We start from the raw sequence: 13,629 nt of genomic DNA on the forward strand, positions 1-13,629 counted from the left end.
CAAGTGTCACTTTCATAAACTGTTAAGGGGATTTTAAATATTTTTGGGTATCTTCTCCCCATTTCTTTCTAATTTGAGGGATCATAAAAGCGACTCTTTTTTTATTTTTATTTTTATTTTTATTTTTTTTTTCCATTTATGTGAACCAAATGAGAGAAATAGAGAGAAACCCATTTCTTTTCTCCTGTCTTCTCCCCAACCAAACGTACTGTTAGTCCATGCTTACGAGTGCACAGAAGAACTTTTTTATTATTAAAATGGAGCACTTCAACCAAACCCACTTAAAGCAAATAGATACACAAATGTAGAAGGTAACTGAATCCAGAAGAAGCTGAGTGGAATATGATGAGGAGACTTCTGTATTTGCTTTTTATATAGATTGTTTGTGGTTGATGGAGGATGTCATAGAGGTCACAAAGTTCATCAATTTCTTGCTTGTCCCCGCAGAATTATTATTATTGTCTGATGGGTTTTCATATTGGAACTTTTTTTTTTAATTAAATAGTTATGATTATACTACTTGGTGAAGAATTTTATGCTAGCAGTTTTCTGATCATTGAATTCTTTTTAAAAACTTTGTTTATATGAAAGTGCACAATTTTGATGGCTATGAATGGGCTATATATGATATGTCATATTTCAAAATTAAGTTATTAGGTTCTCAGCGACCATGTGGGATCTGCCTTAGTTCTCCAAAATGTTTCGACAAACATGTTGTAAAACAACATAACACCACCAGGCTAATTTTACTAGTACAAGAACTTCCTTGGTTGGCTAATCAGGCTAAAAGTCTTAAGCCCATTTAGAGGCCCAACTTCTCACCAAGCAATGTGGGACTTGGGAGTTGTCTTGTGTGGATTCTAGTGGTTGTGTCCACCACTCAGTGTAGCACTTTGCTCTGCTCAACACTTTGTTCCTCGCCCTACTTAATGTGATTATTCTGTAAGACCATATATGATGCTCCTAGCTAACCTAAGCCTACTAAACCAAGGCAGATGGCCAACTAGCAAAAATTAGTCAAGTTGCTTGGTAGTGTTCCTTTGCAAGTTTTTGAGCTATACAATTATCCCTTCCACAGCCGATGTGGAATTGGGGCTAAGGTATCACAAATAGTTGATTTTTTAATTCAATTTTTTACGGAGAACTAAATCTTTGTTCTTGTATTGAGGCTATATGATTGAAGAGAATCAAGAGATCCTAGACACCGAACTGGAATTGATTATCTGGAAATTTCTAGAATGGGACGCTAGTATCATGGGATTATTTCCAGTTGGTTCACATGTCAGGACACCCTGAATTCACATACTTTCATGACTGTTCTTTTTCTACAAAATTATCTTAACACCCTTGAAAGTTTGGAACATGAACAAAAAGCTGAAACACAAAAAAAACAAAAAAAACAGGCAGGATATATATTTAGGCTTGATCATTTGTACTGGTTTTATTGTATTACCATGTACTTTTTGTATAATTGTATCTATCATATATATACACACACAATATTTAGTCATTTAATGTATTAAATATTTATTGCATGTTTGATGTTTAGACATTTCATATATATTTAAGTGTGAATGGTTGGGAGTAGGGACTTCTTTGTCCTGTAAATCAGATGCCCTTGGCAATGAGTGGTTACCCCAGAAAAGGGAGGTTTTGGATTTCCACATTTTGTGAGAGTAAGTGGTTCAAGGAGAACATAAGATTTGGGGTGCAAACAAACATAAGGCTTCCAGAATTCCTAGTCCTTATTCCTCGGAATGCTCGAATATCCTCTAAAGTTATAACTTGATCTTTTCTTCGCTGGTGCTTCTTGTGAAGTGCATTTTGAAGGGGTATATTGGGTATTATTTGGTTTCTGTGTCATGTTTGCACATGCAAACATGTATCAGGCTTTGTTTGATTTTCAGATTTTCCAGTGTTTGTATTATGCCTAGTTGGGAAAAGAAGGTTCAACATTATTGTTTTGTAAAAGTTAGAAAGAAAGCCTTTCAATTAGTTTACTTGTTTACCTTTTGGGAATAATGGAGGGTGTTTTGGAATGCTGGTAAGTGCTCATCCACTCAAGGCAGTGGCAAGGAGTTCTAATCCAAGAATCAGCCTTCTCCGAAATGGGTATGGCTCCATTTCACCCACCATACCTTGACCCTGCGGGAAGCAGGAGCTTTGTGCACTGGCTGTTTGAGGGCATTTGGGCAGAGGTTTCGTTATGTTTCTTGCATTTTGAAAACCCCTGTTCGTGGAAGTTAGCACTACATGATTTGACTTGTATTATTGGGTTAGTTATTAAACGTTCACTTCCATAAAGAAGTTCTAGAACTGGCGCATCATTAGTTTATTCAATCTGGACCCCAATGCTAAGGGTGCTGTGTAATCATTTTGTTTATACTTCTTATGTGATAGATTTATGCTTTATTTAATTCTGTTTCTTGTATGGTTTTTTTCTTTCCACATTTCCATTTTGTTTATATTGGGATACTTGATGTTGATCAGCATAATATATCATTTCTTTAGTTGCACTGTTAATTTTAATTTGAACAAATTGTATGTTGTAGCCCCACACAGAGCATCGGATTGCTGTCCTACACATTTTTGAGGAGCACAGGAAAAGAAGATATTGTAGTCCCAATGGTAATTATGTTAAACATGTTTGGAGACTACCTTTGAGCATTATACATATTATTCTTTTGTGATTGTTTGCAAAATATGCACTTTAGAATATTGAGGTCACGTGATATAAAACCATACAGGATTAGTGAATGTCTATCACTACATCCTACATCTTATAGCACATGCCACATATTTTACAACATGGTATTTTCTGTTGTTCTATAACAGTTCTTGCAGGACCTAAGGATAGGGGTGAGCATAATTCGGGGAAACTCGAATTAACCGAATTAACCGACCAATTTCGGTCGGTTTGGTTTGGTTAACAAATAGGGGTCGGTCGGTTCGGTTATGGGTTCGCTAAATTTCGGGTAATTGGTTATCGGGTCGGTTATGAAAAAAATTAATTCGGTTAACCAAATTACCCGAATTAAGAATTAATTAAAATTTAAATAGAAAATAGATGTATATTATATGCTAGGGTCCTATCCTCTGTGCCAGACGGCCCCAACTGTTCGTGTCCTCTCATTTGCGTCGCAGCTTCTCGATGACTTGGTCTCAAACCCTCAGTTTTCCTTCTCCAGTTCTCCTTCAAAGTCTCCTCTGCGCCGCAGCCTCTCCAGTCTCCCCTCTCGGTCTCGGACCTCAGTTCTCCTTCTCTTTCAGAGTTCAGTCCTTCTCCACTTTTTTTTTTTTGCAAAATAATTATGTTGATTCCACACACAATGCTCATTACGGGAGAGGGCAAAGAATCTAGAAGAGAGTAAGCTAAATAAAAGTTTCCAGTAACTGAATAACCATCTAAGAGACCTGTTTAATGAAAGGAACAACAAAGCAATAAGCAATGCTAATTTCCACTCAACAGAGCAATAAGCAATGTTAATCTGTCAGACAATACAAAAGGAGTTACAAGCTTGTACTTTGGAACCTCTGTGAGAAGCTTGTCATAAGTGGCTTGATCAAACAAAACCATGTTGTTCACCTTCTCCTTTTGCTTGCCTTTGCTCCATTTCTTTCTCTTCTGTTTCCCTCCGCCAGACTTAGCAGGCAGTCCTTCTCCACTTCTCCTTCTCCCTCTTCGCAAATCGTCTCTTCAGTCTTCATTGCTTTGCTTGAGGCTCAGGCCCTAAGCGCTGGCGGCTAAGCCCCTCTTCCCACTTCCCAGTTCTCGTCCCGATCCCGATCCCAAATCCCTCTTCCAGTAGCTGGATGGGGCGACTCAGTGACTCAGGTACAGATTCCATTCTTTAATAATTAATTTTAATTATTTTGGTTAGATTCGGTTAACCGAATTAACTGAAAAGGAATTCGGTCAGGTTCGGTTTGGGTAGCTCTCCTTGTTCGGTCGGTTCGGTTAACATAATTTATTAACCGAAATTTTCGGTTAATTTGGTTAATTAACTGAATTTGGCCGAACCGACTGTTTGCTCACCCCTACCTAAGGAGCCCTGTTTTCATACTTTAGGGTTTTTATCTTTTTGTCATTCAGAAATTTGATAAGTTTGCTCCATGCTACTTTAGTTTCTGTAGTTATATTTAGTGTGAAGGTGCTCTTTATAATTTCATATTGTGAAGTGTTGTTTAAAATCCCCTACCTTATTTCTATGTTTTCTTTTAATGTATTGAATATTGATTGTGGCTCATGTATTTCACATTTTTTGTTAAATTACTCTAGAACATTCTTTCATGCTATATGCTTCCAGCCTTCTTATCTGTGTTCTTTGTATGAACTGAAATGGAAAGCTTGATTATGAAAGAGGAGGGCACGAATTGAGCAAGATTATACGATCATCTGCGGCTGATTGGAATAAAAATTTGGAAACAATTGTGCAATGGTCACCGTATTCAAGTGAGGCAGATCTTCTTCAACAGGTGATTGATAAAATGAGATCGTGGTATTATTATACATAATCTGATGAAAGATCAATGGTGATTGTTAAACCAAGATCATGTTTACTGTATTCAATTTGATGATTGGTCTTGTTGCATGTATAATTTGAGAGGTGTTAGATTACCAATGTACCTAAAAGCTTAAGCTATTAGTTTGTGGGCTGACAATGTATATCAAGCTTTACCAACGGGAAACCCAATGTTAGCATTTTATGTACAACTGTTTATCGTGTGGTCAATGTCTTTATTCTATTGAGTTGCTCATTCATGAGTTGTATATTCTCTTTCCAATTTTTGTAGCTCTCATCTAGGTTTTGAATACCTTATATCCTTACACATCATGATGGTTATTTTTTGGCGGACTGCTATGTGTGTGTGTGTGTGTGTATTTAATGATGGTTATTTTCTGGCTGAGTGCTATATTTATTATTGATCTATGGCTCTTTTATCGTCATGATGGCTATTTGTTGGCTCAATTCCATAATTTTTTCCTCTTACTTTTATTCCTATAACTCGTAGTTAAATCACATGAAAGATCATGGTACACGTATTATCATATACAATCTTTGGGAGGACGATGAAGGACAGTTGGAACTTGATTTTGATGCAGATCGATATGTGAGTATCAATTGCTCTGTGTCCAAATGGGGTTCATTCTCTTAATTACATGGATGTTTGTTAATATTCCAAACCAAATCCTATTTACAACTTATGAGCTTGACCTTATATTGATTTGGCAGGACATTCAAATTAGAGGTGTCAACCGAGATGAGAAAAATATACAAATGGCAAAGCAGTATCCCAACTCCAGGCACTTCTTAACTTATAGACATTCATTGAGGGTAACAAATTTCACTTTAACATTTTATTTATAGAAGTTTGTTGATATTCAATTGCCATTTTTTTTTTAAAAAAGGAAATCATCTCCGCCTTTTTTAATGAGGCAATTTTTGAAATTTTTTTACAAAAATGAGTTAACCCATGTCTAACAGTTCACTGGTTGTGATTTTTGTAGTATTATATTCCAATTGGCAATTGTTATCTTTTAAGTAAATTAGACTTGATGGACATCTTAATATAAATATTTAGTAGACATATTTATGTGTTGAAATTTTGATTAAATGAATGACCTAACTTGAAGATGGGTCTCTCCCTCTATTTATAATACAAATCAAATACATTCTAATGACTATAATACCCGTACTAACTCTCTCGAATAAGATACTAGCACACTAAATAATAATACTAAATGACTAAAATAACCTTTAACACTGCCCCTCAAGCTGGAGCATAAATATTATATGCTCCTAGCTTGTTACAAATAAATTTAACATGGGCACGCCCCAAAGCTTTGGTAGACAAATCAGCAAGCTGCACATTGGACTTCATATAAGTGGGGTTGTAATGAGCTTCTACACAAGTTTCTCCCGGAAAAGATGACAATCAACTTCAGTGTGTTTCGTTCGCTCATGAAAGACTGGGTTGGAGGCAATATCAAGAGCAACTTAATGATCACATCAACTCGAGAATGTGGAAAACCCAATTCTTCCAACATGTTCTTCAATGAACTGACTTCACAAGTAGTGTGAGCCATAGCTCTATAGTCTGATTCAGCACTTGACTTGGCCACCACAATTTGTTTCTTACTCTTCCAAGAAATCAAATTACCACCAACCAAGATACAATACCTAGTTGTGAATCTTCAGTCGAAAGGTGAGCGAGCCTAATTTGCATCTATATATCCTTGAATATAAGTGTGACCTTGATATTGATATAAAATACCTCTCCCAAGTGTACTTTGGAGATATCTCAAGATGCGAATTACTGCGTCCTAGTTACTTATCCTTGGAGAATTCCAAAAATTGACTCACAACACTTGTTGCATAAGATATATCTAATCGAGTGACAGATAATTCAAATTTCCAACAAGTCTCAAGTATCGTCTAGGATTAAGCAACAAATCACCCATCTAGCACTAACTTGCTGTCAGGATCCATGGGTGTATTCAACCGGTTTGGATCTTGATAGTCCAATCTCATCTAAAAAATCAAGAACATACTTCCTTTGTGACAAAACAGTTCCCATACGAGACTTAGATACTTCAATACCCAAGAAGTATTTTGACGGTCCCAAATATTTGGATTGAATAACTTTATCATCATCACATGTAATAACAATGTCATCCACATACACAATAAGAAGGATCTTAAGTGTGACGACAAAACACAAAGTGATCCTCTGCACACTATCGAAGGCCAAACTCAAGTATTCTAATACAAAATCGACCAAATCATGCTCTAGGAGATTGTTTTAAACCTTATAGTGCCTTCTTGAGCCAAAACAAAGTTTGATTCCCTCTGACTAACAAACCCAAGTGGTAGCCAAGGAGATGAGCAAACGTACTGATGTAAGTTTGGTACAGAGAAAATGTGTCGGAATAATAATCTAGACCATATACTTGAGTATACACCCCTTAGTAACAAGACGTGCCTTTGGATGAGTCACAAAACTATCAGGGTTGACTTTCATAGTGTATACCCAGCAACAACCAACCACAAACTTGTTTGGAGAAAGAGATACCAAGTCCCAAGTATCATTGTAATGTAAAGCATTCATCTTTTCAACCATGACATTCCTCCAACTAGAGTCTAAGGCTTTTGAAACAAGATTTAGGAAGGGTAGCAGATGATAGTGCAATAATAAAACAATAGTAGGAGGGTGATAAGAAGTCCTAGAAAACATATTTGGAAATAGGATGTTGTGTACATGTGCAGTTACCTTTCCGGACAGCAATGGGAGGATCAACATTGTGGGAAATATGATCATTAGACAAGGAAACCAAAGGCGTGGTAGTAGAAGCTAGAGGGGACTCTCTTCCTTGGAGCTGCTGTTGTGACTACACCTACAAATTACAACAATTAAGATGATGAAAAGACTCAAATTGCATGGAGACACAAGTGGTTGGTTAGGTAAGGACAGCAAACTAGAATCTGGAAGATTAGGCAGAGGAAGAGACTCATTGAGATTATAAGCACCCTGGTACTGAGTGTAGTAAGGTATAAACTCAAAGAAAATAACATCTGTAAATAAAGAAGCGATGCAGAGTAGGAATATATACAACAAAATCCCTTTTGAGTATTTGAGTAGCCTAGAAAGATACACTTTATAGCACAAGGATCCAACTTATCCACCTTGGGAGTTAGTTGATGAACAAAGGACACACACCCGAATATATGAGGTAAAGAGAATAGAGGTGAATTTGGAAAGAGATGGAGTAGGGAATTTTACCACTAAGAATGAAGGATGGCATCCTATTGATAATATAGAAAGCAATAAGTACAACATCACTCCCAAACATTTTAGGTACGTACATTTGATACAGTACGGTGCAGGCGATTTCAAGGATATGTCTATTTTTCCTCTAATCCAATTTCGTTGAGGAGTGTGGGTACAGGTTGATTGATGAATAATACTAAACTGAGTCACACAAGTAGTGAATTCAACACTAAAATATCCTTTAGCATTATCACTTTGAAGTATTTGAACTAGCCAATCAAATTGTCTTTATTTCAGAATAAAAGGCACACAATATATGAAATAACTTAGAACAATCTTTTATTAAATATAGCCAAGTCATCCTTGGATAAAGTTTACAAAGTACTGAAAATTCAACTTGGACACAACTCTATTAGGACTTCAAACATCATAATGGACTAACATGAAGGGGCTTGCAAGCCGTATATTGACTCGGGAAGCAAAAGGGACACAATGATGCTTTCCCAACTGACAAGACTTGCAATCAAGACTAGACACATAACTCAAATCAGGAACTGGACATTTCAACTTTTCTAATAAATGATGACCGAGGTGACAATGAATTTGGAGAGGTGTGGTAGCAGCAGTGCAGGCGGTAGGGAGGAGATAGCAGCTCGAAGTGATAAAGCCCACCGGCTTCATGCCCACTGCTGATTGTTCAAATCTTGAATAACCACAAAATTAGGGAAGAATGCTCATGGATTTGGTAATCTTGTTGATGGACATAAGATTGAAAGAAACTTGGAAATATACAAAACCCAGGGAAGAGAAATAGAAGAAGTGGGATTTATAGTCTCAATTCCCTTGATTATAGACATGCTGTGGGATTACCTATTTGAGCAAGAGATGCAATGGGAAGAGAAGCTTGTTGTGATGCTTGATACTACTGCAACTTGGAAGACTCTTCCTTTGATATAGATACAGTACATTGGCCCCCCACTTTTATCCCCAAAGGTGTTGAGTTGGTGGTGGCTGTATTGTCTGCCCCAAAGGTGCGGAGTCAGTGGTGGCTGCATTGGCCATGCGTGAAGGTCTAACATGGAGATCCCAACACTGCTGAATAGCATGATTACCTTGTCCACAATGAATGCACTTGCGACAGGTCCATCTCTACCACCACAACTACTTGAACTACCTTGATAACTTCTACGGCTCTTTGGCAGAGAACTAGAATCACAATGTGTGGCAAAGGCTGTCATCTTAGAGTCAAATGCAAGAGGTGATTTTGAGAAGGGCAGCGATTGAAGGGTGTTTTCCTGCAACGGCTGAGTGTGATAGGGTGTAGGTTGGATCACACTTTGATACCATGCTGAGATTTTGATTAAATGAATGACCAAACTTGGAGATAGTTCTTTCTCTCTCTTTATAATACAAATCAAATACATTCTAATGACCATAATACCCTTATTAACTCTCACTAATTGACATTACTAACACACTTAATAATAATACTAAAAGAGTAAAATAACCTTTGACACTACCTGTGTATGATGTTTCTTCCATCTCTCTCTCCCCCTCCCCCTTGTGTGTGCGTGCGTGCTTTGATTGTTCAATGTAAATAAGTATTTTACCGTCTTCATCTTTTATTGCATGATGTACCTATGTAAATCTTTATAGGTTGATTTTAACTTTCTTTGCATCTTCAGAGTTATGTATCAATCCTATATCTCAGACTTCCACCTGGCTTCCGAATTATTCTTCGTGGAAAAGATGTTGAGCACCACAACATAGTGAATGATATGATGTTTACACAGGAGATTACTTATCGTCCACAGACCAGTGCCGATGGAACCCAAAAGGATTTGAATGTAGTACCGTCTGAATGATTATTTATTTGTTATGCTTGTCTATTGTAGTTTATGGTTTTTTTTTTTTGTTTTTTTTCCACTGATTGCATACCACTGTCTATTAGATGGTTGCTGTTGTCACTATTGGGTTTGTGAAGGATGCAAAGTTTCATATCGATGTTCAAGGATTCAATGTTTATCATAAGAATCGGCTCATTAAGGTTTGTGTCCCTTTTTAACATTATAATCTTTGACAAATAACTGAAGGATTTCTCTAACCTTTTGCCTGTATTCATTTTGCAACTACTGTCCTCATAAATCTAGTTTAATCTATTTGTTGTTTCTCTGAACTGGCAAATAATTTGAAAAAAAAAATGAGAAATTTTTTTTTTTGCATTGATTCATTAATTTTTTTATTAATTATTTTTTTGGATAGAAAACAAAATATATTAATGATGAAGAATGATGAGATTACAACCTTGGGGTGGACAAGAAGTCATTGAAAAGTAAAAAAAAAAAAAAAAGAGCCAAGAAAGGGGAAAAAAAACAAAGAAAAAAAAAACAACAGACAGAACCTAATTAAGAAAACCCCTGCCAACGTAATTCGCTTGCAAATTTTCTAATTCCCACTGACTTTTTCACCTTCCTTGTGCCACCATCCATGCGAACTTCCATCTCCTTTAGGACTGCCATAACCCCTTCATATAGTTGTTGAGGTTGAGCTCCTACATTCTTCCCATTATGTTCCTTTTGAGGAATAGGCAAGACCCCATCTATGTTGCTGTTTTTTACTCAATCCATCTTCCTCAAAAATAAGAATTCCTTCCAAAGCCTCCAAGATGGTGGCACATGCAATAGGTTCCAAGTAAATCAGATAACCCTCAGATGCATACCACTCTTGATTCTGCTATGAGTTATCTGGAGATCGTTATTTAGTTTGGCATTTCCTCCTTCCTGAAAACAGCAACTTTTGGTGCTCAACACAAGAGATGCCCATGCAATAATTTCCCACATTTGAATTTGTGTTTTCAATAGCACCCTCCCATTTTCCTTGCATTGTGTCTTTTTTTTTTTTTTTTCTTTCCCAAAAGCAATATGGAACATGGAAAGTAGAATTGGAATTAGTCTATGTGAGGTCTTCCAATTGTTAGGTTCTTATAATTTCACCATCCTGCCTAGGTGTCATGGGCCAAATACTTCACACTAGTTCAAGGTTTAACTAGCCAGCCAAGTTTACAACAAATACACCGCATGAACATGTTCATGGGCATTGAATTCCAAATAAGCAACAATAGGTAAATAAGCATGGAGTAAACAGGAGTCATATGGTGAATAAAAAAGCAGCAATAGTCATCTTATTAGACCTCCATTGGCAATATGTGCTTTACGGAGGATACAAGTAGGCTAAACATGTTTAGAAATGAGAATAGCTAATGAGTTCTATGATTGATGAACCCTCCCCTAAAGAGCATTCTATGCAAATCTCACCATAACACAAGGAAACATCACAATGACCGAGGATTCACACTTCACTTTTTCTGTAAGTTTCTACTCAACTTGAAACATTAAGTCTACACCACTATTTACATGATTATTACCCTCCAAATGGGCACAAGTCAAGCTGCCATAAGCAAGCATCCGACTCTAGAGAAGCTCGACTTGTGACTGTAGGTGAAAAAGCACAGAGAACCTAACACCTTGTTTACTTGTTTTTCCTTTTGGTAATAGATGCTATCCATCCACTACCACCACTCCCACCTCCACTTCCACTTGTACTCTCCAGTTGTCCTCCAGAACACATCACCTCCACCACCATGATGGTTGCTACCACTATCATCAAGACTAGTGCAATTACCACCTATTTATCTGAGTTGCAGCCACCTCCACAGTCACCTTGTTCTTCATTACCACTGATGTTGTAACTTCTGTCACAGTCCCTTACAACCATTGCCAGCACCACTACCTCATTATTATCATTTGTGCCGCTAACACTGCCTTGCTACCACTGCCATATTATTGCAACACAAACTCCATGATCTCCATGAATGCACTGCCTTCTTTTTACTCTTTTGTTAGCACCCCTCTTCCAGAAGGTCCCAGAAAGGACATGGGCAACACTGCTATCACAACCGCCGCTGCTAATCTCAACCGCACCTATCATCACTACAGTCTGCAAGTGATCAATGTAGTTACTTGTGCTGCTAAAACTGAGCTACTTTCCACTGCATATTTTTGAAAAAATGGTTAGGCACCCTCTTGTTTTTACATTGGGTTTCAAGTACTGTCATTTGTAGATATGCAAAGGGATTGAAGGGCCTTGCTTCACTAACTTACATATATTTCTCCTGTTTTTGGCAGACATATTGTCCTCTTTGTAATTTTTTTTTTCTTAATAAATTTATTTGTTTATCTTTTGCATAATACGCACTAATGTGAACATTGATGTTATGTGTATGCTAAGTGTTAATGTCATATTTTGTTATTCAAGCAGTAACTTATTAGTTATTACCACTAGCTACTTGCTTCCTAGTCACTTTTCTTGAGTCAATGGTCACTTTTCTTGTTCATTGACTCACATAGAATGAAGGTTAGCCATTGTGATTTTGGATCAATTGGGTTGCATCATGTAAGAAAGCTCTCTCCAAACCCTGTTTTATGGGAGACATGTGCATGAAACTACTCTTTCTTTTTCCTTTTTTTTCTTTTTTTAAGTAGTTGAAAATTTTTCTTTGCAAGCATGCATTAATATGCATACTAGGATATTGAATACAAATATGGGGACACATGGACAAAGGAATGTTTTGAAAATTTGGGGTACAATATTGATGATGCATGTAAAAAAGACAATTTTATTTTCTTAATTTTTAGTTATTTTTGTTTTTATTTAGGTCAATTTAGTTAGCTAATATATTTAAGACAAGGATACTCCTTAGATTCTAGGGTACTATTATTTATAAAATTAGTACTTTAGTTTGTTTAGGTTTCTAGATATGATTGTTCATCTTCCAAGCATTGGATTGCGAATTTTATGTGGACAGATGTTCTTCATAGTGCTTGCAATTTTGACTTAAATTGCCATGGTTGTTAATGTTTGATGGGGTTATATGTGAGTTTTCACTTTTTAGAGGTTGCACTTTTAATTTAAATTGCTTGGTGCTGCCAACGCCATCTCTATACTCACTCTCTCCACTTGATCCATATTTCATAACTACAAGAATCACTTGAAAAATAAAAAAAATAAAAAAAAAGGCAGCTAAAAAATCAATGACTCTTACAAGACTCGAAAGCCTAGACCATGCCCCTCTTGCCAGTACTCCCATAAATAAGCTTTTGTTGCTCACTGGCCCCATCTCCTTCATCCTCGTTTTTGGTTGCCCACCAAATCCAAATTGAATCCACGTCAGCCCCAAAGCCCTTCAGATCTGTCTCTATTTTCTATTTAGCAATTTTCGTCATTTGTGTAACAGTCTTGGGCCAAACTCTGGTGAGGTATTGTCCGCTTTGGTCCACTAGTCTCATGGGTTTGTCCTATAAAAGCGCCTCACATAGTTGGAGCCCAAACCATCCTTATAAGGTCAAGATCTCCCTAATACACATATGAAGTGTGATAGTGATATGCTCTCCCATTTGATCTCTAATGCCCTCATTAGAGTGGTTCACACCTCTGTGAGGATCCATCCACATGATAGTATCCCTAGGGTGGCTCTAATACTAAATGTAAAGGTCTTGAGCCTAACTCCGGTGAAGTATTGTCTGCTTTGATCCATTGGCCTCACAGGTTTATCTTATGAAAGGTGCCTAACATAGTTGGAGCCCAAACCATCCTTAGAAGTCCAAGATCTTACTAGGACACATATGATGTGGGAGTGTGGGACCATGGCAATTTGCAAGGTTAGCTAAAATTGCATGCTAGTCGTAAACCTTCATTTTGCTGCTAGCTAGCCACAATCATTAGTTAATTTCATAATTGTTCTATGGCCTTCTTTCCTTCTCATCGTGTTATTTAAGATAAGAAGATGATTGGTGTAGGGTT

At 37.0% G+C, this 13,629-nt stretch overlaps 1 protein-coding gene across 2 annotated transcripts in view; it reads left to right on the forward strand.

The window, feature by feature from the left end:
* The window catches only part of LOC131160715 (protein MICRORCHIDIA 7), a 61,628-nt gene that overhangs the window by 39,454 nt on the left and 8,545 nt on the right, over positions 1 to 13,629 (forward strand). For both annotated transcript variants that reach the window (XM_058116581.1, XM_058116582.1), the window contains exons 7-12: positions 2,553 to 2,628; positions 4,348 to 4,476; positions 5,014 to 5,112; positions 5,235 to 5,336; positions 9,456 to 9,617; positions 9,722 to 9,817. In XM_058116581.1, the coding sequence (XP_057972564.1) occupies positions 2,553 to 2,628; positions 4,348 to 4,476; positions 5,014 to 5,112; positions 5,235 to 5,336; positions 9,456 to 9,617; positions 9,722 to 9,817 (664 nt within the window). The remainder of the gene's footprint in view (positions 1 to 2,552; positions 2,629 to 4,347; positions 4,477 to 5,013; positions 5,113 to 5,234; positions 5,337 to 9,455; positions 9,618 to 9,721; positions 9,818 to 13,629) is intronic.

The sequence above is a fragment of the Malania oleifera genome, chromosome 7 (assembly GCF_029873635.1).
Source record: "Malania oleifera isolate guangnan ecotype guangnan chromosome 7, ASM2987363v1, whole genome shotgun sequence".
Classification (NCBI taxonomy): Eukaryota; Viridiplantae; Streptophyta; class Magnoliopsida; order Santalales; family Ximeniaceae; genus Malania; species Malania oleifera.